The 25099-nt window shown below is 51.0% G+C and overlaps 1 protein-coding gene across 23 annotated transcripts in view; it reads left to right on the top strand.

The window, feature by feature from the left end:
- The first annotated feature begins 16035 nt into the window (after positions 1-16035).
- Positions 16036-25099, top strand: part of EPB41 (erythrocyte membrane protein band 4.1) — a 238408-nt gene continuing 229344 nt past the window's right edge. For 5 of the 23 annotated variants that reach the window (XM_017872674.1, XM_017872679.1, XM_017872678.1 and 2 more), the window contains exon 1: positions 22292-22785. In XM_017872674.1, coding sequence (XP_017728163.1) covers positions 22772-22785 — 14 coding nt within the window. In that variant the 5' untranslated portion in view covers positions 22292-22771. Of the gene's footprint in view, positions 16182-22287; positions 22786-25099 lie in introns of those variants that run through there. The other 18 variants (XM_017872689.1, XM_017872691.1, XM_017872696.1 and 15 more) reach the window with 12 other exon arrangements.

Consider the following 25099-nt stretch of genomic DNA (forward strand, 5'->3'; position numbering starts at 1 on the left):
CAGAAGGTGGGACAACATGTGCTGCAAAGCAGTTTCTCAAGAGGACGTCTTCTCCCCAAGCTCCTTAGCCATGCTGTCCTCTCCTGCCCTCACCAGGACTGCCCTCTCAGTACCCAAGAGGAAGGGACAGCCTGGAAAGGAAGAAGGTCCCGGACCATCTGCATCATGGGGATGGAGTCCCTTGGCAGGTGCCGGTGCAAATACCCCCCTATAATGGGGCTCATCTAGAAGCTCCTCTTGGACTGAGGAGACAGCATATGTGGTTTTGAATCTTCATTGTCCACTTCGTTGCTGTGACGTTGGGCAGGTCTCTGTCCCTCTCTGGGCCTCTGCACGATGGAGGGGTAGGAATTGATGGTTCTGAAGCCTCTGCCATCCTGGAAAAGAACTGAGACACTTCCCTCGTGTTCCTGGGTCCCAGAAACAGACATCTATTGGTAAAATCCACTGGGCATTTGCCCAGAGACAGGGAAAAGCATGCCTGGGGGTCTGTAATGGAGCTGCCCCAATTGGGGGCAAGGAGGCGGGCATATTAAAAGGAAGCTTAACTCAAAGCCTTGTTTTCAGGCTTTTTGCCTACCCCAGGCTCCATCTTGGTACCAAGGACCCAACCTTCTGTTTTCTCAATAAAGCGAGCCCTCTTCTCAGTGTCTCCATCTCTGGCTGTTTTGTTGACTCACCTCTGCCAGGTTCCCTTGTAAGGGGGCCCCAGCGTGGGGGGGTCACATAAGCCTATGGGGAAGTCTGGCTCTGCCCTGAGGACCCGTCTCAGAGGGAGAGGCAATGTTGTCCTTAAGAACCCTAGTTTGGACCGGGTGTGGTGGCTCATACCTGTAATCTCAGCACTTTGGGAGGCTAAGGCAGGTGGATCACAAGGTCAGGAGTTCAAGACCAGCCTGGCCAGGATCGTGAAACCCCGTCTCTACGAAAAATGCAAAAATTAGCCGGGCGTGGTAGTGGGTGCTTGTAATCCCAGCTACTCGGGAGGCTGAGGCAGAGAATAGCTTGAACCCAGGAGGCAGAGGTTGCAGTGAGCGGAGGTTTCAGTGAGCCGAGATCGCGCCACTGCACTCCAGCCAGGGCGACAGAGCAAGACTGTCTCAAAAAAAAAAAAAAAAAAGCCCTAGTGTAATGGGAGAGACAGACACACAGGCAGGCATTTCCTAGAGCGAGCTCTGAACCAAACCAGGCCTCTGTGCTCCACTCCCCTTCCACCCTCCGAACTGGCTCCTCCCCTTCCCTGCGCCCCCGCCACTCTCCTAATCTAACTCCCGTGTCCTCCAGAGCCCCGCCTCCCCCACATGCCTCTTGGGGCTCCACTAAATCTCTCCCATCTCTCTGCCCCTCAGTGACCCTTCCTTCAGGCCATAGAAGTACCAGACCTCCCCTGTGAGCATTCAAGGTGACCCTGGGGTGGGAGTTAGAACCCAGTGCCCCAGGAGACCTCCGCCTCCTCAGTGTTCTCAAATAGTCGCTGGCCCCTGTGGTTAATAAGTAACTCCCAGGAAGGCAATTCTTTCCTGACCCAGACCTGTTTTCCATCACATGTGACCCATCCTTACGAGGCCACCAGAGCCTGGAGCCTCCCCCACCCCTGGGGCAACTTCCCTTCAAAGTCCTCAACCTAGGGCCACCCACCTTGAGGCCTGTTCATGTCAAGGTGATGGGCACCAAGGCAGATGGACAGCCCTGACACAGACTAGGATCTCAGCATGCCTCAGGGCAGGCTGTGTGGGCAGGGCCAGGGCGGCCAGGCTGCCCGGGGGTGGGGGTTGGGGTGGCTTCTTGGCCCCACTCTGCTCATAGAAACTGAGTCAAGAAGACTTTACAGAGGCCTGACAGCTGTAGTCACAGCCAACTCCCACCAAAGCTGGGAAGGACAGCTGTGAAGATGAGAGAGAGAGAGAGAGAGTGTGTGTGTGTGTGTGTGTGTGTGTGTGTGGTGTGAGCACACAGCATGAGTGAGAGCATCTCGGTGTTGATGTGAATGTATACAGAGATTTTTTTTTTTTTTTGAGAGGGAGTCTTGCTCTGTTGTCCAGGCTGGAGTGCAGTGGCGCCATCTCATCTCACCACAACCTCCACCTCTTGGGTTCAATCGTTTCTCCTGCCTCAGCCTCCTGAGTAGCTGGGATTACAGGCATGCGCCACCATGTCCGGCTAGTTTTTATATTTTTAGTAGAGACGGGGGGGGGGTCTCACCATGCTGGCCAGGCTGGTCTCGAACTCCTGATCTCAAGTGATCCGCCCGCCTCTGCCTCCCAAAGTACTGGGATTACAGGTGAGAGCCACCGTGCCCAGCCTATCCAGAGATTTTTTTATTCACCTTTGTGTATACCCTGAGGAAAACCTTATCCGTTTGACCACTTTGGGCCTCACTTTCCTCTTTTGAAAAAGATAACAATAATATTTAAAACAATGTATTTACCAGGACTCTCTTGAGGGTCCAATGAGACACACCTGTGCATGGAAACTAGGGTACATTCTTATTGATGGGGGAAAACACTCTGCCTTAAACCTTCCATAGTTCCTACTTGCATGGAAAATCAGATGATTTCTCGGGCCCCTTTCCAGCGGGTGACCCTAGGAATCTAAGTTCCAACTTCCTGGCCTGCCACCTCAAACTCTCTTGAGGGGGAAGGAGACCCACTACAGGAAGCGGACTGCTGAAGTCCAGCTCAGGGCAGGCAGTTCTCAGTAAGGGAGCAGGCAGAGCAGATTCCTGTCTTGTGCCAACTTCATCACCCTTCCAGGTCAGCTTCACTGCCTCTGCCTCCAGAAAGCCTTCTCTGCTGGCTCTAGCTACACTCTTGGATCCCTGCCTGGATCTACAATTGCTATCAGGGTGCCTCACCTGAGCAAGACCTGCCTGCTCGCTCGCTCTCTCTCTGTAGACTGCTGGGGACCCCACAGCACCACCAAACACATGGGAACACCATCCTCCCTAAGGGAGAAAGGAAAGACTGGGGGAAAAGAACATTTAGGTTTTTTCTTCAATGATATTTATGAGGTTTCTTAGTCCTGTGTCAAAGGAATATGTGCACATTATAGAAACTGAGAAACCTGGCCGGGCACAGTGACTCACATCTGTAATGTGAGGGGCACTTTGGGAGGCTGAGGCGGGCAGATCACCTGAGGTCGGGAGTTTAAGACCAGCCTGACTAACATGGAGAAACCCCATCTCTACTAAAAATACAAAATTAGCTGGACGTGGTGGCTTATGCCTGTAATCCCAGCTACTCGGGAGCCTGAGGCAGAAGAATCGCTTGAACCCGGGAGGCGGAGGTTGCGGTGAGCTGAGATCGCACCATTGCACTCCAGCCTGGGCAACAAGAGCTAAATTCCATCTCAAAAATAAATAAATAAATAAAACGAGTAAAGATTAGCTGGGCATGGTGGCTCACATGCTTGTAGACTCAGCTACTTTGGAGGCTCCCTTGAGCCCAAGAGTTCAAGGCTGCAGTGAGTAAGATCACACCACTGCACTCCAGCCTTGGTGACAGAGTGAGACCTCAACTATTTGAAAAAAAAAAAAAAATGGTCGGGTGTGGTGGCTCATGCCTATAATCCTAGTACTTTGGGAAGCCGAGGTGAGCGGATTACCTGAGTTTAAGGAGTTTACCAGGAGTTTAAGACCAACCTGACCAACATGGTGAAACCCTGTCTCTACTAAAAATACAAAAAATTAGCTGGGTGCAGTGGCACGCACCTGTAATCCCAGCTACTCAGGAGGCTGAGGCAGGAGAAGAGCTTGAACCCTGGGAGGTGGAGGTTGTGGTGAGCCAAGATCGCGCCACTGCACTCCCAGCCTGGGCAACAGAGCCAGACTTCATCTCAAAACAAAACAAAACAAAACAAAACAAAAAGGGCTGCGCGCAGTGGCTCATGTCTGTAATCCCAGCACTTTGGGAGGCCTAGGCAGGTGGATCACCTGAGCTCAGGAGTTCAAGACCAGCCTGGCCAACATGGTGAAACCCCATCTCTACTAAAATATACAGAAATTAGCCAGGCATGGTGGCGGGTGCCTGTAATCTCAGCTACATGGGAGGCTGAGGCAGGAGAATTGCTTGAACCCAGGAGACAGAGGTTGCAGTGAGCCGAGATTGAGCCATTGCATTCCAGCCTGGGTGACAAGAGACTCTGTCTCAAAAAAAAAAAAAGGGGGGGGGGTCAAAGGACATGAATAGACATTTTGCATACAAATTGTCAACAAATATATGAAAAGAAAATGCTCAGCATCACTGGTCATCAGAGAAAGGCAAGTCAAAAACACAATGACATATCATCTTACCCTAGTCAGAACGGCTATTATTAAAAAGGCAAAAAATAACAGTTGTTGGTGAGGATGTGGAAAAAAGGAATTCTTCTTTTTTTTTTTTGAGACAGAGTCCACCCAGGCTGGAGTGCAATGGTGCAATCTTGGCTTACTGCAACCTCCGCCTCCTGGGTCCAAGTGATTTTCCTGCCTCGGCCTCCTTAGTAACTGGGGTTACCGGTGTCTGCCACCACACCCGGACAATTTTTGTATTTTTCATAGAGACGGACTTTCACCATGTTGGTCAGGCTGGTCTCAAACTCCCGACCTCAGGTGGTCCACCTGCCTCAGTCTCCCAAAGTGCTGGGATTACAGGCGTGAGCCACCACACCCAGCCGGGAAAAATGAACCCTTATACACTGTTGGGAATATAAGCTAGTACAACCACTATGGAAAACAGTATAGAGATTTGTCAAAAAACTAAAAATAGAACTACCATTTGATCCAGCAAGCTCACTACTGGGTATCTACCTAAAGAAAAAGAAAGCAATTTATCAAAGAGATATCTGCACTCTCATGTTTATTGTAGCACTATTCACAGGAGCAAAGACATAGAATCTACCTGTGTTCATCAATGGATGGCTGGATAAAGAAAATGTGCTATATATACACAATGGAATATTAGCCATAAAAAGAATGAAATCACGTTATTTGCAGCTACATGGATGGAAGTTGAGGTGATTATCTTCAGAGAAATAAGCCAGGCACAAGGCCAGGCACAGTGGCTCACACCTGTAATCCCACCACTTTGGGAGGCTAAGGTTGGTGGATCACCTGAGGTCAGGAGTTGGAGACCAGCCTGGTCAACATGGTGAAACCCCATCTCTTCTAAAAATACAAAAATTAGCCGGGTGTGGTGGCATGCACCTGTAGTCCCAGCTACTTGGGAGGCTGAGGCAGGAGAATTGCTTGAATCTGGGAGACAGAAGTTGCAGTGAGCCGAGATGTCGCCACTGCACTCCAGCCTGGGTGACAGAGGGAGACTCCATCTCAAAAAAAGAAGAAAAAGGAGAAGTAAGCTAGGTACAAAAAGACAAATATCACGTGTTATCACTTATAGATGGAAGCTAAAATGTTTGATTACATGAAGATAGGGAGTAGAAAGATAGATAACAGAGGCTGGGAAGGGCTAGTGGTGGGAGAGGGGAGGATGAAGAGAACTGGGTTAAAGGGTACAAACATACAGTAAGAAGGAATAAATTCAGTGTTTGATAATAGAGTCGAGTGACTATACTTAACAAAAATGTATTATACGCAGGGAATGGACACCCTAAACACCTGATTTGATCAGTACGTATTACACACATGTAACCAAAGTTCACATATGACCCATAAATTTGTACAAAAAAAAAATTTTTTTTGAGACAAGGTCTCCTCTGTCTTCCAGGCTGGATTGCAGTGGCGCAATCTCGGCTCACTGTGCCACCTGCTTCCCAGGCTCACGTGATCCTCCCCACCTCAGCCTCCCGAGTAGCTGGAACTAAAAGCAAGTGCCACCATTCCCGGCTAATTTTTGTATTTTTTGGTAGAGACAGAGTTTCGCCATGTTGCCCAAGCTGGTTTCCAACTCCTGGGCTCAAGTGTTCCGCCTGCCTCCGCCTGCCAAAGTGGTGGGAATTACAGGTGCGAGCCACCGCGCCCGACCCAAAATTTAAAAAAGTAATTATTTATATGTTTGAGTTGAAAAGAACAACCCCTACCCCGCACACACACACACACACACACACACACACACACACACACATTTGGGTGTATTTCCTTACCCAGAAGAATCTTCAAGGGGTCCACAGCTGATTCCAGAGCCTTTTAAAATGGAATACGAACTTCGTACTTAACTGCAGGATCCTAAATCTTCATCGGATGCTCCAGGTGTCCAGGACCCAAAAGTTTAAGAATTGCTGCGTTAGGGAGTGGGGGCGGCGGGGAACTGTTCACACATACGTCACAGCCACATACAAATAGGCCCCCATCTGTACACCTGTGACCCATACACCTGACCCATACAGATGCACACCTGTACACCTGTGTTCATACACGTGCACACCATCAAACAGCTTGGCTTGGGAGAAATTTAGGCAAGGCTGCCCGAGACCAGGCTCATTTCACGGACGCTGCTGCCACCTACCGGCTATATCTTGCATTAGCTCCCTCGCTTAGTTCCTGCTCCATTCCATTCTTTCCTCCATTGCTCATCCCTGGAAGCTGTGCATTGGAATTGGTTCCTGAAAGAGGGACACGAACAAGGGAGGTGGATGGGGTGGGCAATTATCATTGACTAACTGTCCATTATATATCAGGCACTGCTGTCCTTTATAGTTGTTATATTTGTTTTCTCAATCCATGTGCCTTATGCAGTGCTTAGCACATGAAAAATTCTAATAGCTATTTCAATTAAATGAATTAAAAACACTTTGGGCCAGAAGCAGTGGCTCACACCTATAATCCCAGCACTTTGGGAGGCCGAGGCGGGTGGATCACGAGGTCAGGAGATCGAGACCATCCTAGCCATCATGGTGAAACCCCGTCTCTACTAAAAATACAAAAATTAGCTGGGCGTGGTGGCTCAAGCCTGTAGTCCCAGCTACTCAAGAGGCTGAGGCAGGACAATCGCGTGAACCCAGGTGGTGGAGGCTGCAGTGAGCCAAGATCGCACCACTGCACTCCAGCCTGGGTGACAGAGCAAAACTCTGTCAAAAAAAAAAAAAAAAAGGAGATGGGCTGGGGTGTGGTGGCTCACGCCTGTAATCCCAACACTGGAAGGTTGAGGTCTGAGGATCACTTGAGTCCAATAGCTGAGACCAGTCTGGTCAACATAGTGAGACTCCGTCTCTACAGAAAATTTAAAAGTTGGCCAGGCATGGTGGCACAGGCCTGTAGTCTCAGTTACTTAGGGGACTGGGGTGGGAGGATCACTTGATCCTGGGAGATTGCGGCTGCAGTGAACCACGATAGCACCACTGGACTCCAGCCAGAGTGAGACCCTGTCTCAAAAGCAAACAAACAAACCAAAAATGAGGAGATGGAGGCTCAGAGAGGGGAAGTGACTGGCTCAAAGTCACACAATGGCTTCTTGCGATAGTCAGGAAAGTGCTCTGAAGAGAAGGAGAAAGAAGAAGCAGTGAAGCTGGGAATTTTTACTAAGACATGCAGGAAGCCCAGCCCAGATTCGGTTTGCACACACCTCACAGACACATACAAATAGGCCCACACCTGTACACCTGTGCACCTGTGACCCAGAGGCCATGCATACACACGCTTGGATGTGTGCCCAAACATCACTCAGCCCTCCACCCTCCACAGCTTGGGGACATTCTGTCCTCTCTCACAGACTCATTCTTGGCATCTGTTAACATACACATGCACACATACATTCATATTACAGGTGCGCACATGCATGCACCTCTTTGTATCCACACCTTCCACTGGGACACATGTTCAACCCCTGTGTGAATCAGGGGATCAGGATGAGGTCAACCTGGAGGGATAATTTCACCACCCCTGAGAAGCTTCTCCTACCCTGAACTGTTGCCTTAAATTAATTCATTCAACTAATATTTTATTGTTCACAATGTGGTGAGCTCTGTACTCAGACTAAGGATAAGCAGTGAACAAAGACAAAAGTCCAGTCCTGGGCCGGACACGGCGGCTCATGCCTGTAATCCCAGCACTTTGGGAGGCCAAAGTGGACGGATCATGAGGTCAGGAAGTCGAGACCAGCCTGGCCAATACGGTGAAACCCCATCTTTACTAAAAACACAAAAATTAGCCAGGCGTGGTGGCATGTGCCTGTAGTCCCAGCTACTCGGGAGGCTGAGGTAGAAGAATTGCTTGAACCCAGGAGGCAGAGGTTGCAGTGAGCCGGGATCGTGCCACTACACTCCAGCCTGGGCAACAGAATGAGACTCTGTCTCCAAAAAAAAAAAAAGTCCAATCCCTGTCCTCATTCCAATGTGGGGGCGCAAAATGGGCTCCTTCTTCGCTGTCCCACTCCTACAGGCTTTTGGGACCTCTTTGAGTTTCTCATCACCATTCCAACTCTGCTGAGTGGATGAGCAGGGGGAGGTGGGTCGTGGTGGGGAGGGGTGGTTCTGTCCCAACTCTTTAGTATTGAGGTTGAGCAAAGAGAACCTCAAACCAGGAGTCGGTTGGACCTGGGTCTGAATCCAGCCTTAGCCACTCCCTTGTTCTGTGACCTTGGTCCAGTCTCTTACCCTTGCTGGGCCACTGTTTTCTCATTGGTTAAAGCAAAGAGCTTGAACTAGGGCAGTGTTTCCAACTCATAGTTCCTTAGAGGAGCTGGAAGAAGCCACATAGGGGGTCGGTGGGGAGGGAGAGGGGAGGCCAACCCCACCTTACCCACCCACACCCTCTGCTTCACTCAGAACAGCCTTGCTTCCCTCTGTTTCATACATTGGGCTTCTATGATTAAGAGTCTGAGGCTGGGCACAGTGGCTCATGCCTGTGAGACCAACACTTTGGGAGACTGAGGCATGAGGATCACTTAAACCCAGGAGTTCGAGACCAGTCCGAGCAACATGGTGAAACCCTGTCTCTACAAAATACAAAAAAAAAAAAAAAAAAAAAAAAAATTGACCAGGCATGGTGGTGCATGCCTGTAGTCCAGCTACTTGGAAGGCTGAGATGGGAGGATTGCTTGAGACCAGAGAGGTTGAGGCTACAGTGAGCCGTGATCATATCACTGCACTCCAGCCTGGGTGACAGAGTGAGACTCTGTCTCAAAAAAAAAAAAAGAAAAGAAAAAAAAAGAGTTTGATAACCTCCTGGACTAGTTGATATCTAAGTTCTTCTTGGCCCTAAGCATTTTAAGACCGCGTCCATGTCTTCTTTGACCACCAAACTGTGAATTAGAAAAGGGCTGGAACTGGATCTGAGTCCTCTGTCTCCCTACACCCACCTCACAGTACCTAGCACAGGTCTGGCTGTAAAAGGAGAAGTTCAGGATGTGTCCAACTGAACTGGCTGCTAATGGGCAACAGTAGACTGACAGCACTGCAGGAGCTCAGACAATAGACCAAAGACCAAAGACCGTGGGAATTGTGGGAGTACAATTCAAGATGAGATTTGGGTGGGGGACACAGAGCCAAAGCATATCACAGGCCCAGGGGCAGTCCCACACTTGCACAGGCCCTATGAGGGACCTCAGCCTTGTGTTGACAAGGTCGCATGTTTCTGTACAGTTTGGAAAAGTAAACCATGTTAACCTCAGTGGAGTAAGCCCACTGTCTCCTTCTACTGTACTCCTCCTCATTCCCACTGTGTCCTCTGGCTTTGAGTGGCCACAGGCTTTTTTGTGTTTTTGTTTTTGTTTTTTTTTTTTTGAGACAGCATCTCACTCTGTTGCCAGGCTGGGGTGCAGTGGCACGATCTCAGCTCACTGCAACCTTTGCCTCCTGGGTTCAAGCGATTCCCCTGCCTCAGCCTCCTGAGTAGCTGGGATTACAGGTATGCACCACCATATGCGGCTAATTTTTGTATTTTTAGTACAGATAGGGTTTCACCATGTTGGTCAGGCTGCCCTCGAACTCCTGACCTCAAGTGATCCGCCAGCCTCAGTCTCTCAAAGCGCTGAGATTACAGGCATGAGCCACCACGCCCGGCCACTTTCTGTATTCTTAACTTTTTTTGAGATGGAGTCTTGCTCTTTGGCCCAGACTAGAGTGCAGTGGTACAATCTCGGCTCACTGCAACCTCCACCTCCTGGGTTCAAGCGATTCTCCTGCCTCAGCCTCCTGAGTAGCTGGGATTACAGGTGCATGCCACCACCCCTGGCTAATTTTTGTATTTTTAGTAGAGATGGGGCTTCACCAGGTTGGTCAGGCTGGTCTCGAACTCCTGACCTCAGGTGATCCACCTGCCTTGGCCTCCCAAAGTGCTGAGATTACAGGCGTGAGCCACCGTGCCTGGCCTGTATTCTTAACTTTGCATTCTTTATCTTAAGAAGACCCCCTGTCCCAGACAAGCTTCAGGCCCCACAATCCTGGATCTGCCCACTGGATCCGCCCACTGGATCCTCATTTTTCCCAACTGCAAAGAGAGAATAAAGGCTGTGAAATGGCTTCATAGGATGTAAGATGATCTCTTTTATTTTTTAAATTTGTATTTATTTTTGAGACAGGGTCCTGCTCTGTTGCCCAGGCTGGAGTGCAGTGGCACAATCACAGCTTACTGTAGCCTAGACCTCATGGGCTCAAGCGATATTCCATCTTAGCTTCCTGAGTAGTTGGGATTATGGGTGCATGCCACAACATCTGGCTAATTTTTCGTTTTTTTTTTTTTAGAGATGGGGTTTCTTCACGTCGCCCGGGCTGGTCGTGAACTCCTGGGCTGAAGCACTCACCTTGCCTTGGTCTCCCAAAGTGTTGTGATTAAAGGTATAAGTCAGTGCTCCTGGCCTATTTTTAAAATTTATTTTTATTTATTAATTTTTTTAAGACTAGTCAAGTGCAGTAGTGAAAAGGAGGGAAAGAATAGAAGAAGGAGTTTGATCTGTAACTGACTGTGAATAATCAACTGAGATAATTCACTACTTTCAGGCCAGTGTATTTTCATCTTTTTGACAGGGTCTCACTGGGTTGCCAGGCTGGTCTCAAGTGATCCTCCCTCCTCGCTTCCCAAAGTGCTGGGCTAACAGTTGTGAGCCACCTCGCCTGGCCATTGATGATCTCTTTTAATCTTTTCAAAGTCCCCAGACAAGAAAAAAATGAAGAGCAAACATAAGGGACTTAGGGTTTCACAGCAAGTTGTGGCAAGCTGTGAGGTTGCAATCCAGGATAGCCCATTTGAAAGTCCCCCTTTCACTATCACCTCCTGCCTTGAGTGCGCACCTGTGCGCTCAAAGGCACCCGCCTTTCCCAGGAACTCAGCTTCTGGCAGCCTAGAAGGCTTAGCTCTGCACTTCCGCCCCAGCTGCTCCATGACCTCGAGGGGGCGGCAGACACCGTGTTTCCCTCACCCTGGCACCTGCTCATTCCAGGTTTCAGAGTCCCACATAGCCAGAATCTCAGCTCTCCCCAAACACCTCTCCACCAGCTCTCTCCTGCCCCTCCCTGCAAACAGTGAGTACTGCCTTCAAGTCCTGGCTTTGTCACGTCCTGGCTATGTAATAGTGAGCAGATCACCTCACCTCCTTCTGCCTCATTTAACTCATCCATAAAACAGAGTCAGTGTTGCACCCGGCTATATAATACACCAACAATCATTGACAGCCATTGGGGTTTCAACAAGGCCTTCCGGAGATGTCACCTCCCCTGGGAAGGGGATCTCCTGATAGGATTGGCCCCTACTCCACGCTGCGGCAAAGCCAAGGAACTCCTAGGCAATGGGGCCTTTCAAGGCTCTTAAGTGTTCATTTGTTGGCATCCTCTGTGCCCATACGTGGGCCCCTCCCTGGGCTACAGTGTCTGACTTGGCTTTTACTCCATCCCTACCAACCCCCATCTCTCCCTTGGAAGGGCTGTGCAAACTCTTTCCCACCTTGATGTCTTCCTGAGGATTTTTCCCAAATTTCTTAACTTTTTTTTTTTAGTCTTTTCTTTTCTTCTTCTTCTTTTTTTTTTTTTGAGACAGAGTCTGTCTCTGTTGCCCAGGCTGGAGTGTAGTGGTGCCATCTCGGCTCACTGCAACCTCTGCCTCCCAGGTTCAAGTGATTCTCCTGCCTCAGCCTCCTGAGTAGCTGGGATTATAGGCACCCACCACCATGCCTGGCTAATTTTTTTGTATTTTCAGTAGAGACAGGGTATCACCATGGTTGGCCAGGCTGGTCTGGAACTCCTGACCTCATGTGATCCGTCTGTCTCGGCCTCCCAAAGTGCTGGGATTATAGGTGTAAGCCACTGCGCCCAGCCCCAAATTTCAAATGCATTCTCCTGGAGAAGGGTTGCTGACCCACTGCCTACCAATTTTCACTGTCTCCTTACCCATCCCTAAATGACTGCCACACCCCAGTGCCCTCTATCTCAAAGATTCACTGACCATCCCCAAATGTCTCTTCCCCCTGTGTCTTAACCTGGCATTTGAAGCCTTCCACAATTTGGTCTCATGATTCACCTGTCCTTTAACTATCCCGGACCATTTTCTGTTCCCAGAGTACACCTTCACCATCCTACCTCCAACCCTTTGTGCAGGCTGCTCTTCCACCTGGAATGCCCTCTCTCATTTCCATCTAGTAAATTAGTCCTTAATGTCCAGCTGGGAGGTCACCTCCTCCAGGCAGTCTTCTTGACTCCCTCAGATGGAATCACTTTCCCCTCTCTGGGCTCTGGGCATACAATTGCTTTAGGGCCTTCCTCATAGGAAGCCATGAGTAACAGCAGGAACATCCATTATTCACACTTTACAAATGCCTTTCCCTTCTAGTATCCTGGGCCGGGAAAAGCAGGCAGGGTGAGAGCCATTACCTCATTTGACTGATGAGGAGACAGGCTAGGAGGAAGTCATAAGCCCCGTAAATGGGGGAGTCAGGATTCAAACCCGGAACGGCCACACCCCCTGCCTCAGGCCTGAGCGTCCTCTCCCTCTACCATTTCTTGTGGCCTGGTCTTGTGACTCTCTGCCCCTTTGTCAGTCTCAACTTTTAATAATATGCTCAATGAAGCGCTCCCATGTGTGCACTCCCCGCCCCCACCCCGTCTGTTCCTTGGCTTCTTTATCACCCACCTCAAGCCCATCTGAAGCTGGTGGGAGTGCCCAGGCTCTGGCAGGATAAGGAGTTCCTGGAGGTGCAGGCCTTCTCAGAGGAGGAGGGGGGAGACACAAACGGGTTCCTTCCCCCAGCCCCCAAGCTTATCAGCGCCCCACAGGCCCCAGGGAACTGAATGCTCAGCCGAGGGAGGAAAGCTGCCCCCTGCCTGTCACCTTCACACCCTCTATTACTTACCCGTCTCTACTAAAAATACACACACACAAAAAAACATTAGCCGGGCGTGGTGGTCTGTGCCTGTAATCCCAGCTACTCGGGAGGCTGAAGCAAGAGAATTGCTTGAACCCGGGAGTCAGAGGTTGCAGTGAGCCGAGATCACGCCACTGCACTCCAGCCTGGCAACAGAGTGGGACTCCGTCTTATAAAAAAAAACAAGAGTGGTGTGACCTTGGCTTGCCACTTTAGCTCCCTGAGCCTCAGAAGCTCTTTAGAACATTTTTGGCTGTTAGGATTCAATAAGATAAAGTGAGCAAATGCTTGTAAAAGAACCAGGATTGCTAAATGTGAGTGACTTCTTCAAGAGGTCACTCTGACAGAGGCATCTCATGTAGCAAAGTGCTCCCTGCAGTCTGGGGATGGAGGTGAAGATTATGATGTCACTGGCAGAGGCCCTGGGTCAGGGGGCCCGAAGTCCAGGCAGTGACAGCCTCCCCGCTTCAGTGACTGACAAGGCCACACAAGCGCACAAGTCACCTCAATGAGAAACACACACACAGGAGGGCCATGGGACAGGGCAGAGCTCTCTAGGTCCCAGGGCCTGAGACCCAGGGTTCAGCCTGTTTATAGGACACAGACAGACACAGATTCATACCCTATATATAAACTCACAAACGTGGGCACACCCTCACAAGCACCAAAACACACCCCCCTACACATACACATACACACATGCACAGAAACAAGAGATACAGGATCACAAGCATATTCCCAAATGTACTCCCCATGCACAAATTCAGCAACAGCCCTCCCTGGACACCCCAAACACACACACATACACACACACACACACACACACACACACACTCTCTCTCTCTCTTATCAGGCTGGGGCAGGCACTGGCACTGCTGAGTCACCCGCAGGCAGCTCAGCCCAACAGAGCTAGAGCCACGTGGCTGCCCCAGCAGGGAGGGGGCAGGGCCCATAGCAGCTCTTTAGAATCACCCCATCCACCTGACTGCTGGGGTTTTCCTTTCCCTAGCCCTGTGATTGAGTCAGGGGTGGGGATGGGATTGGGGGAGGAGCCACTGTTTGCAGAGGCCAAATTAAAGATTTGACAGCCTGCACTCTCCTGGGTGCATGAGTACGTGTGAGAGCAATTTAAAAATGCTGCTAGAGTCATTGCTATTTGAAATATATTTTCACATACTCTCATTTAATCATCACAATAGCTCTATATAAAGTTAGCACTATTATTAATCTCATTTTACCCGGGGGTGGGGGGTGGGTGGCTTGTCCCAAGGCCCAAAACCCAGACTCACCTGCCTCCAAATCCCTATCTCATAACCCCTGGGCAATACTGTCTGGTGGGCAGGTGTGATATAGGTAAGTGCAAGGTACATCAATGTGCTTGGGAGCCTGGTTGTGTGTGTGCCAGGCTTCCCCAGGGGATTCACAGGGATAGGGACTGAAAGGGTCTCAAGTGTCCTGATTTCTGGTCAAAGGATCCAACGCTTCTCTAATCCCTTGGAGCCCACCTCCCTCTATCAGAAAACATCTCCCAGGTCTAAGGGCTCAATCTGACCCTCCTCTGCTAGACTATGGGCTCCTTGAAGGCAGGAACCAGGGCCCTGAAGCCTCAAACAGGACCTGACTCAGAGAAGGCCTCAGTGAATTTGGAGCAGGGGGAGAGTCAGTCAATGTATGACTTTTAATTCAGTTATATATCAATATAACAATAACATCAATAATTATAATAAATGCTACCACTTATTGGATGCTTACTCTGGGACTGGCACTGTTCTTAGCACTTGACATGGATTCTTTCATTCAATTCTTGCCACAACCCTTGAGGAAAATACTTTTATTAACCCCACTTTGCAGAGGACGAAACTGGCTTGGAGAGAGTTAGTAACTCACCCAAAGTAACTCAGGAAGTGGCAGCGTTGGGGATTGGAACACGGGAAGTCGAGTTAGGAGGAAGATCACTTTAGTAGGAAGATCACTACACTCAGAGGAAGGCAGCTTTGTCCTCAGCGAGCCTCAGTTTGCCATATTTGTTCAAAGAAAGGATTAGTTTTCCATAGTGCTCTGGCCTGGAATATTCTATGATCCTATGATTCTGTGATGAAGAGCTTTTGAAGTGTCAGGGTTGGTTTTAAAATGAAAGCGGCCACTCTGCGGGGTGGTGAGCTTCCTGACATGGGCATATGTAAGCCAGCCCAGGCCTGAAATGGGAGGGAGGGAATGAGTCTTCGGCCAGTGACCGTGGAAGCCCCTGCCAGTGTTGATGGAATGGACCATTAGGAGGGGAAAAGTCACTGAGAAGAGTGGCAAGGCGGGCATGACAGGATCCAGAACTCGCATTTACGGAACGCCTACTGTGTACTAGACCTATGCTTGACATTTAACTTACATCGCTAATTCTCAGGAAAACATTGTAATATTTATGGTTGAGGAAATTCAGATCCAGAGAAGTGACTTGTTCAAGGTCAAGCCTGACGAAGTAGTAGGACAGGTGATCCAGGTAAGTCTCCTCAGGGTCACTTCCCTAGATCCCCTCTGACCAACTCCTCTACCTAGTACCCTTAGGGGCAGTACCACGTGTCAAATTGCTTCACACTTTTGTCATATGACGTCACACCAGTCAATCCAGGAAGTCCCTGCCCTTCCCTCCCCTGACCTCTGGGGTCTATCAAAGCAGCCCCCGGCTCAGTGTCCCCCGGACCAGGCCACACCTGCAGCCCCCGCCCCTTCCCAGCTGCGACTCTCGCACTCCTCTGCCCCGGCCTCCTCCTCCCCGCCCCGCTGATCGGCAGTTGCCTGCGCCAATCAGAGGGCCTAGCGGGCGGGGCGGGGCCTCACGATGGAGTTGCCCTGTCAGTGCAGGTGGAGGCCCCGGCGGGGCAAAGTGGCAGGAACCTCTTAAAGGGCGAGAGCGGCGCGGAGCCAGAACGCGGTCAGGCCGGGTCCCCGCCGCACCCAGCCCAGGTGAGCCTGGACCACCTGGGGGGCGACCCTCGGTCCCCAGGAGGGACAGGGTGAGGGACAGAAGAACCCACCCCCAAGGGCTCGGACCGTCCCGGGAGAGGCGAGACCAGGGTCGAGGGTCAGGGATTGAGGGGTTCCGGGGGTCCCGGATTTCAGAATCCGAACTTGGGGTCCAAAGGAGTCTGGGCGTCTTAAAGTTCGGGGTGCAGGGAGGGGCGTGGGAGTCTGGAGAGGGGGTCCGGAAGCTCGGATCCGGAGCTAGACACGTCCGGGTCCGGCCGGTCCTGGTTGTCTGGGGCGGGGGTCCTGGGTTCGGTGTCCCTGGGCGAGTCCCTGCAGGGCGGCGCAGTCCCCGACCGCCCCCCAGCCCCGCCTTGCCCGGCCCCGCATGCTCCTGCCGGGCCCGCAGCAGCGCTGGAGCGGGCGGGCGGCGCGCAGAGGGAGGGGGCGCCAGGGCCTGGAGCCCCGCGCCCCGCTCCGACCCTTACGTAACTGACTTTGAGTTTCCGGACCCAGGGACCCGCGAGCTGGGGCGCCGGCTGTGCCCGCCAGGGTGGCCCCCCCGGCCGCCGCGCCAGCCCCACACCCTCCCTGCCAGGCTTGGTCTAGGGCACTTCCCTCTGTCTGGGTCTCCTGGGTCTCTCTGTCCGGTTCAGGCTCCGGTTCACTCTCATCCCTGGGTTCCCTGTCTCTCTCATCTGTCGTCTCTGTTTGGCTGTCTCTTCCTGTCTCTGTCCTCTGTCTTTCCTCAAGAATTGTCTCGCCCTCACCTATACTTCCTGGCAGGCCCCACCTCTTCAGGGTGGGACAGGACCCCTCCTCTCCAGCTAGTTGGAGGCAGGGACCTGTCCAGACCAACCCGAGCCCGAGCTCGCTCCAGAAGTGGGGAGGGGAGAGGAGGGTTGGGGAAGGTGATTCCAGGACCCACAGCTCCTGGGTTCGGGAACGGACGACCCCCTCTCCGCCTCTCCTCCAGAAGGAGGAGGCTTGGACAGAGCCTCGTTGGGGCTGGGCTTAAGGCAGCTGGGAGTCCCTGTGAGAGCTGCCTAGTGTCTCGTCAGGGTCAGGTCCTCAGCTATTGAAGGGGAGCGGGAGGGGTTGGGGAGGGGCCAGAGCACTGGCACGCGCCCCGGAGCTTCAGCAAGCGCCCTACCTCCACCAAGTTCCAGGCCGGGAGGATGGTCTGGTAGGAGGCTGGGTGGGGAAGAGACCAGCAGGAGGAGGCCCAAGGGACTTCTGCATGTTGGGGAGGGGGGTGGGGATATAGAATGACAGACCCACAAGTCTAAGGAGCACCCACTAGGGTCACTCCCTGCCTTGAATTCTCTCCTGAGTGTCAGACAGACACTTCAGAAATAACTGTAAATAAGGCGTTAAAGCAGGTGTGAGGTGGGAATTATTAATTCTTTTTTTTTCTTTTGAGACAGTCTTGTTCTGTCGCCCAGGCTAGAGTGCAGTGTCCTGATCTCGGCTCACTGCAAGCTCCACCTCTCCTGTTCAAGCCATTCTCCTGTCTCAGCCTCCTGAGTAGCTGGCACTACAGGCACCCACCACCACGCCCAGCTAATTTTTTGTATTTTTAGTAGAGACGGGGTTTCATTGTGTTAGCCAGGATGGTCTCCATCTCCTGACCTCGTGAGCCACTGCACCTGGCCGGGAATTATTAATTCTAAGCATGGAGAAACTTTGAGCAAGGAGGTAGGAGGTTTGAGAAGAAAGGGAGCCAGAAGCTGAAAGGAACAGAGGGAGGGAGGAAAGGGGACATCCAGTGCCTGGTAGGCTCTGCACACAGCAGAACTGGGTTGAATCCTGACCCTTCCACTTTCCTGCTGTGTGACCCTGCATGAGTCACATTACCTCTCTGAGTCCCAGGCTGGTCCTTTGTCAATAATCTGGACCTTGCAGGCATAAGCAGCATCAAATAAAGCAATGTGTATGCAGACCAGAATGGTAGCTGGTCTAATAGCAGGCCGGTAGTGTGTTTTAAGAAGGGAATGGAGTGGGGAAGCCCTGAGGTTTCCACTGTATGTACAGGAAAGCCAGGCACCACCTGCCAGGTCCCAGCAACATGGGGCATGGGTGGAGTGCCTGGGTGTGTGGGTGGTACTCATTAAGGCCAGGAGGCCCCACACCCGGCTGTCTCCTGATTGGCCTATCCATCCACCTCCTAGACCAAGGCTGGCCTCCCTCCTGTAGGCCCCAGGTGTCAACAGAAGTTCCCACCCAGGCTGCCTTACTCCCCAGACCAGTGTGGGTGGAGACATGGCAGGGCAGGGCCAGCACCCTCTCTGCAGAATGGACCATGGCCAGGACCCTGGCTGGCCGTGCTGGGCAGGAACATCCATCTAGCTAGGAAGATGCTGACACTGTGCAGTCCCCATGGAGGTCCAGACCTCTGTTGGCTGAAGCTGAGCCCAGCTGATGGAACCTAGGCTGCAGGGTGAGACAGAAGCTGGGGTGGGAGTGAGGAGGGGAGATGCAAGGAGAGACTTCTGGAGAGGAAGCCTGAGCAGAGGTGTGGAACCAAACCAAATTTCATTTGGTTATTCTCTAAGCCTTTCCTGAGCACGTATTGTGCACCATATACAGGTCTGCCAGCCACAGAGCTGAGCAGGATACTCACAGAGGGCTCATCGTAGAGTTATGGTGGCCTGAGATTTGTTAGGTGTTTGCAGAATGGGTCTGTACAACAGTTCCTGGGGATAGGGGAGTTCAGAATTTTCCCAGGGCCTAAGATTTTGATATTTAGTTTTAATTTAATTTAATTTAATTTTTTTGAGACAGAGTCTCACTCTGTTGCCCAGGCTGGAGTGCAGTGGCACAATCTCTGTTCACTGTAACCTCTACCTCCTGGGTTCAAGCGATTCTGTTGCCTCAGCCTCCCAAGTAACTGGGATTATAGGTGCCTGTCACCATGCCCGGCTAATTTTTTTATTTTTAGTAGAGATAGGGTTTCACCATGTTGGCCAGGGTAGTCTTGAACATCTGACCTCAGGTGATCTGCCCACCTTGGTTTCCCAAAATGCTGGGATTACAGGCATGAACCACCGTGCCTGGCTGATTCTGATATTTATTAAAGGGGGGGTGGGATTCCACTCCTTTATAGTCTGTGGGCTAGTCACTTTTCTCCCTGGGTTTCAGTTTCCCTTTCTGTGAAATGAGCATGGGAGATAAGTCTAAAGTCTCTATGGGTCTTCCAGCACCTATTACTATAGCCTCAGGACCTGGTTTGGGACTTAGTCTACCCTCTACCCTCACCCCACGTGAGGGGATAGGATGGAGCAAGATGAAGGCAGAGTATCATGGGCCCACAAGTCCTGTTCTTGGCCTCTGTTCTCTAATCATAATTATAGCCACTGCCTGTTTAGCATTTACTATGCACAACATTCTGTCCTAAGCATTTAATATGCTGCATTAACTCATTCAATCCTTACAACCTCATGAGGGAAATATTATCCCTGTTTTGCAGGAGTTTAGGGAGCTGAACAGACTTGACCAAAGTCACAATGCTGGGAAGTGGCCGAGCTGGGATTTGAACTTAGGTTCAACTCCAAAGCCCAGACTTAACTAAGTTAAACTCCACCCCATGGGTACTGAGGTGCCCACATTGCTCAGCCCTTACCTATGGAACTGTTTGACCCCTACTGGAGCAAGCTCTGAGCTCTGGGATGTTGAGGCTGGGGAGCTGGGGAACGAGCTGTGCTGCCTTAGTTGGGTGGCCCCTGGGCCCAGCATAGAGAGAAAGGGGCAGAGGGAGCAACCTCCAGGTCAGCCAGTGCCCACTAGGGGTATCCCCAGAGGGGCAGCCCCACCCAGCTACTGCCCAGGTGCCAGACCGGGCACTGAAAGGCAACCTTGGGTATGTGGCCAACTTTGGACCTCAGTTTCGCCATCTGTAAAGCATGGACTTAAATGAGTGTAGACACTCCTTGACCGCCGGGTTAGTGGCCGAGGTCAGTAATAGGATAAAAGGTTAGAGGAGGGCTTGGAGTGACAGTGACTGAGCCTGTGAAGGAAGAGTTTGGATCAGGAACAGCTTGGATCCTGTGCCAGCTGTTTGACAGATATTTCAGATGAATAGACTGAGGTTGGAGAGGTTCAAAGGCTTGTCTGGGGCTGTGCAGCCGGTACCCCAGAGACTGAAGGGAAACAAATCAAGGGAAAACCCAGAGAACAAAATCCAGGCAGATATGAGCTAGAATCCTGGGTTGGCCACTTAACTAGGCTTGGAGGTGTGAAGTGGCATCCCTGAGGACACAGGAGAGTCCCTTCACCTCACTGTCCTCATCTTTAAAGTGGGAGTAGTAACAGTTTCTCCTTTGTCCACTTGCTGGGTTGTTGTGAAGGTTAAAGGAGATGAGGCATTTGTAAAATCAGGTGAGAATGTGATTACTGGTCATTTCTCAGTCCAAAGCTGCAGTTCTGGGTTTGTGTTTGTGATGGTGGGGGCATTTCTGACAGCTCCTCTGTTGAGATGCTTTATCCAGGGGTTATGCTGGAGAGAAGCCCTAAGAATAACACCACCGGCCGGGTGCAGTGGCTCACGCCTGTAATCCCAGCATTTTGGGAGGCGAGGGTGGGCGGATCACCTGAGGTTAGGAGTTCGACACCAGCCTGGCTAACATGGTGAAACCCTGTCTCTACTAAAAATACAAAAAATTAGCCGGGCGAGGTGGCAGGAGCCTATAATCCCAGCTACTCGGGATACTGAGGCAGGAGACTCGCTTGAACCCAGGAGGCAGAGGTTGCAGTGAGCCAAGATCGTGCCACTGCACTCCAGCCTGGGCAATAAGAACGAGACTCTGTCTCAAAAAAAAAAAAAAAAAAAAAAAAAAAAAAAGAATAACACCACCGTTTATTGCGCAGTTGCCGGTACCCGGCATTGTACTCAACTTCACCTCTCACTGTCTCATTAACCCCCTATAGCAACTTTGTCAGGTAGGTCACCCATGCTGGGTCCCTCTGAAACCCATGCCAACAGCCCCTGTAATGACAATAGCAAACGCTTCTGAACAGTTTACTGTGTGCCAAGCATCCTTCCAGACGTATTACATGTATTAACCCATGTTAATCCTCACATCAACCCTGTGAGGTGAATACTGATACTATCTCCAGTTTGCAGATGAATAAATGAGGCATAGACAAGTAAAAATGAGGCTGGGTGCGGTGGCTCAAGCCTATAATCCCAGCACTTTGGGAGGCCGAGGGGGGCAGATCACCTGAGGTCAGGAGTTTGAGACCAGCCTGACCAATATGATGAAACCCCATCTCTACTAAAAATACAAAAATTAGCTGGGCCTGGTGGCACGCACCTATAATCCCAGCTACTTGGAAAGCTGAGACAGGAGATTCGCTTGAACCAAGGAGGCGGAGGTTGCAGTGAGCCGAGATCGCATCATTGCACTCCAGCCTGGGCAAGAGGGAAACTCCGTCTCAAACAAACAAACAAACAAAACAAAACAAAATGGCCCCAATGTCACAAAAGGTAGAGCCATAAATAGTGAAGTCAGAATTTTCCCACGTTCTCTTTTTTTTTTCTTTCTTTCTTTTACTTGTCTTTTCTTTCTTTCTTTTTTTTTTGAGACAGCGTCTTACTCTGTTGTCCAGGCTGGAGTGTAGTGGTGCGATCTTGGTTCACTGCAGCCTCTGCCTCCCAGGTTCAAGCAATTCTTGTGCCTTAGCCTCCTGAGTAGCTGCGATTATAGACACCTGCCACCATGCCTGGCTAATTTTGTATTTTTGGAGATGGGGTTTCACCATGTTGACCAGGCTGGTCTCGAACTCCTGACTTCAAGTGATTTGCCTGCCTCGGCCTCCCAAAGTGCTGGGATTGCAAGTGTCAGGTTCTTTTATTCTGAGACAGGGTCTCACTCTATTGCCCAGGCTAGAGTACAATGGGGTGATCACGGCTCACCACAGCCTGGACTCCTGGGCTCAAGGGAGCCTCCTACCTAGGCCTTCCGAGTAGCTGGGACTACAGCGGCATGCCACCACACCCAGCTAATTTTTGTATTTTTTATAGAGATGGGGTTTCCCCATGTTGTCTAGGCTGGTCTTGAACTCCTGAGCTGAAGCACGCCTCCCACCTCAGCCTCCCAAAGTGCTGGGATTATAGGTGTGAGGCACCATGCCTGGCTGGCTTAGGTTCTTAAAGTCTCCTCCTTGACGCAGTCATCACAGTTGTAATTCAATAGTTATTTACATGATTGTCTCCTCACTGCACTGTAGGCTCCATAAGGGCAGGGGCCATGTCTGTCTTCTTCAGGCCGTATCCCCAACCCCTGGCACACAGCAGGTGCTCAGTTAATGTTTGTTCACAGGGACACTGCTGCTTCTAGTGGACTGGGCCCTGGCGGCCTGATGAGCTGAGGGTGGATTATCAGATTATTGCTGACTAGGTTGTCTGCCCCAGCAAGACCCCAGAGGCAGAGGGAGGGCAGGGTTCCCTCCTGGCCCAGGCCCTAGCTGAAGAAGGGGCCCCACAGGACTTTTTCTTTGGCTGTGCTGTGTGTCTCACTGCTGTCCTTTGCTTCCATGTGCCACTGCGGTGATGGCTCCATGGCCTCTCCCGGACTGGCTGCGTGACCCCGATGGCTGCTTCTGGGTGAGTAATGGTTTGACTTAACGACTGCTACGTGAGCTGATTTTAATGCATGTCCTGTGGCTCTGAGTCCACTGGGAGGTGTAAAGAGAGGCCTGGGGATAGGGGCAGAAATGCTGAGAGGGCACTCTGTGAAGTTAGGATCCTACCACAAGCAGGGCCTACCAATTAAACATACTGGGTGCTGATTTTTTGGTCACATGCTACAGTGCAAAGGTCTTTGGGGCAGACTGGGCTGGAATAGAATCCTTTTTCTGTCACTTACAGGTGGGTGATTCTTTGCATCTCAGTTTCACATCTGCAAAATAAGAATATGAATACTTACGGGACACAAGTGTATTTGTTCTTTCATTCGTGTAAGCCCCACAAGGGCAGGGATTTTTTGTTCATCTGTTCACTGCTGTATCTCCAGCACCTAGAGTATAGTAGCACATAGTAGGTGCTCACTGAATGTTTCCAAAGGAATGAACATATTTATTGATGGTTTACAGTGTGCCTATCAATGTGCTTTGTATTGGATTAAATGGCTAATGGACAAAAGGGCCCAGCATGATAGGGGCTCAGTGATGTGAATTCCCTATCTATTTTCTATCTATAGATAGTGACGTGAATTCCCTATTTTCTATCTATAGATAGTGATGTAAATTCCCTATCTATTTCCTCAATAGACTGTGACTTTCTTGGGGATCAGGGCTCTGGAAAAGTGAGCTCTGGGTCTTCTGAACTTAGTAAGGGGCCAAGAACCAAGCATGTATCAATTAGCACAGAGAGCGGCCTGGCAACTGGACTTCCTGGAGAGGGAGTGACAGAGCCTCTAGTTTTCATCAGAAGAGAGGCAGCTGGGAAGATCTGGGGCAGAAATTGGAGGGATGAGGAGGGACTCTGCCCTTCTAGTACTGCCACTTTTCCTTATCCAGGTGTGACTCTGGACAAGGCATGCTCTTCTCTGAGTCTTGGAGACCTCATCTGTGATGTACATATCACAACACATAGGTGTGGGAAGGAGTTGATGAGAAGAGCACAGCACAGGGCCCCATTTGGTAACTTCCCAGCCCTGGGCTCATCCTGGGATTCTGGGAGGGGACTATGTGTTCCTCTTTCTGGCTCATTTCTCCTACTTCTAACTTCTCACCCAGCTGGGACTGGAATCGCAGGAGTCCCTGAACTTCCCAGCAGGCTGGCCAGGACCCTGGGACAAGGGTTGGGCTCTGCCTGGTGTGGGAGGAGCTGAGTGGAGGTTCCAGCTCAGCCACTCTTGCTGTGTGACTTGGTTCTGTAACCCCTTCTCTGCCTCAGTTGCCTTACCTGTAAAGTAGGGTTATGAAAAGACACCTCCCTTGAAGAATTATTTAATTAGAAAATAGGTGAATTAGGCATTATTATCCATATTCCTATTTGGCTCTGGCTGAGGCGACTCTAGGGAGGGCCCTGGAGAATTACATCCCACCGTGGCCCAGGGAGCCTGGGACTTGCTAGTCATCATGTGTATTATTGCCATTTATTGGCTATTTCTTATGGGCTGGGCTGGTTTTGTGCTATTTCAGATACATTATCTCATGCATTCCTCCTAGTGACCTAGGAGACCCACTGAAGCAGGCATTATTATCCCTGCTTCATGGCACTGGGTAAGCCAAATGAGTCACCCAGAATCCCACAGTTCTTTAGGGGTACAGCTGGGGCTCAGAACCAAGCCTGCTCACTCCAGGGCCCAAATTCTTTTTTTTTTTTTGTTTTTTGATGGAGTCTCACTCTGTGCCCCAGGCTGGAGTGCAGTGGTGCAATCTTGGCTCACTGCAACCTCCACCTCCTGGGTTCAAGCAATTCTCCTGTCTCAACCTCCCCAGTAGCTGGGACTACAAGCATGTGCCACCATCCCTGGCTAAATTTTGTATTTTTAGTAGATGGGGGTTTCACCATATTCGTCAGGCTGGTCTGGAACTCCTGACCTCAGGTGATCAACCTGCCTCGGCCTCCCAAAGTGCTGGGATTACAGGCGTGAGCCACCGAGCCTGGCCCTAAGGCCCAAATTCTTTTTTTTTTTTTTTTGAGACGGAGTCTCGCTCTGTCGCCCAGGCTGGAGTGCAATGGCCGGATCTCAGCTCACTGCAAGCTCCGCCTCCCCAGGGTTTACACCATTCTCCTGCCTCAGCCTCCCAAGTAGCTGGGACTATAGGCGCCCGCCACCTCGCCCGGCTAGTTTTTTTGTATTTTTTAGTAGAGACGGGGTTTCACCGTATTAGCCAGGATGGTCTCGATCTCCTGACCTCGTGATCCGCCCGTCTCTGCCTCCCAAAGTGCTGGGATTACAGGCTTGAGC

This window comes from Rhinopithecus bieti, unplaced genomic scaffold, assembly GCF_001698545.2.
Source record: "Rhinopithecus bieti isolate Rb0 unplaced genomic scaffold, ASM169854v2 scaffold_7649, whole genome shotgun sequence".
NCBI classification, from domain to species: domain Eukaryota; kingdom Metazoa; phylum Chordata; class Mammalia; order Primates; family Cercopithecidae; genus Rhinopithecus; species Rhinopithecus bieti.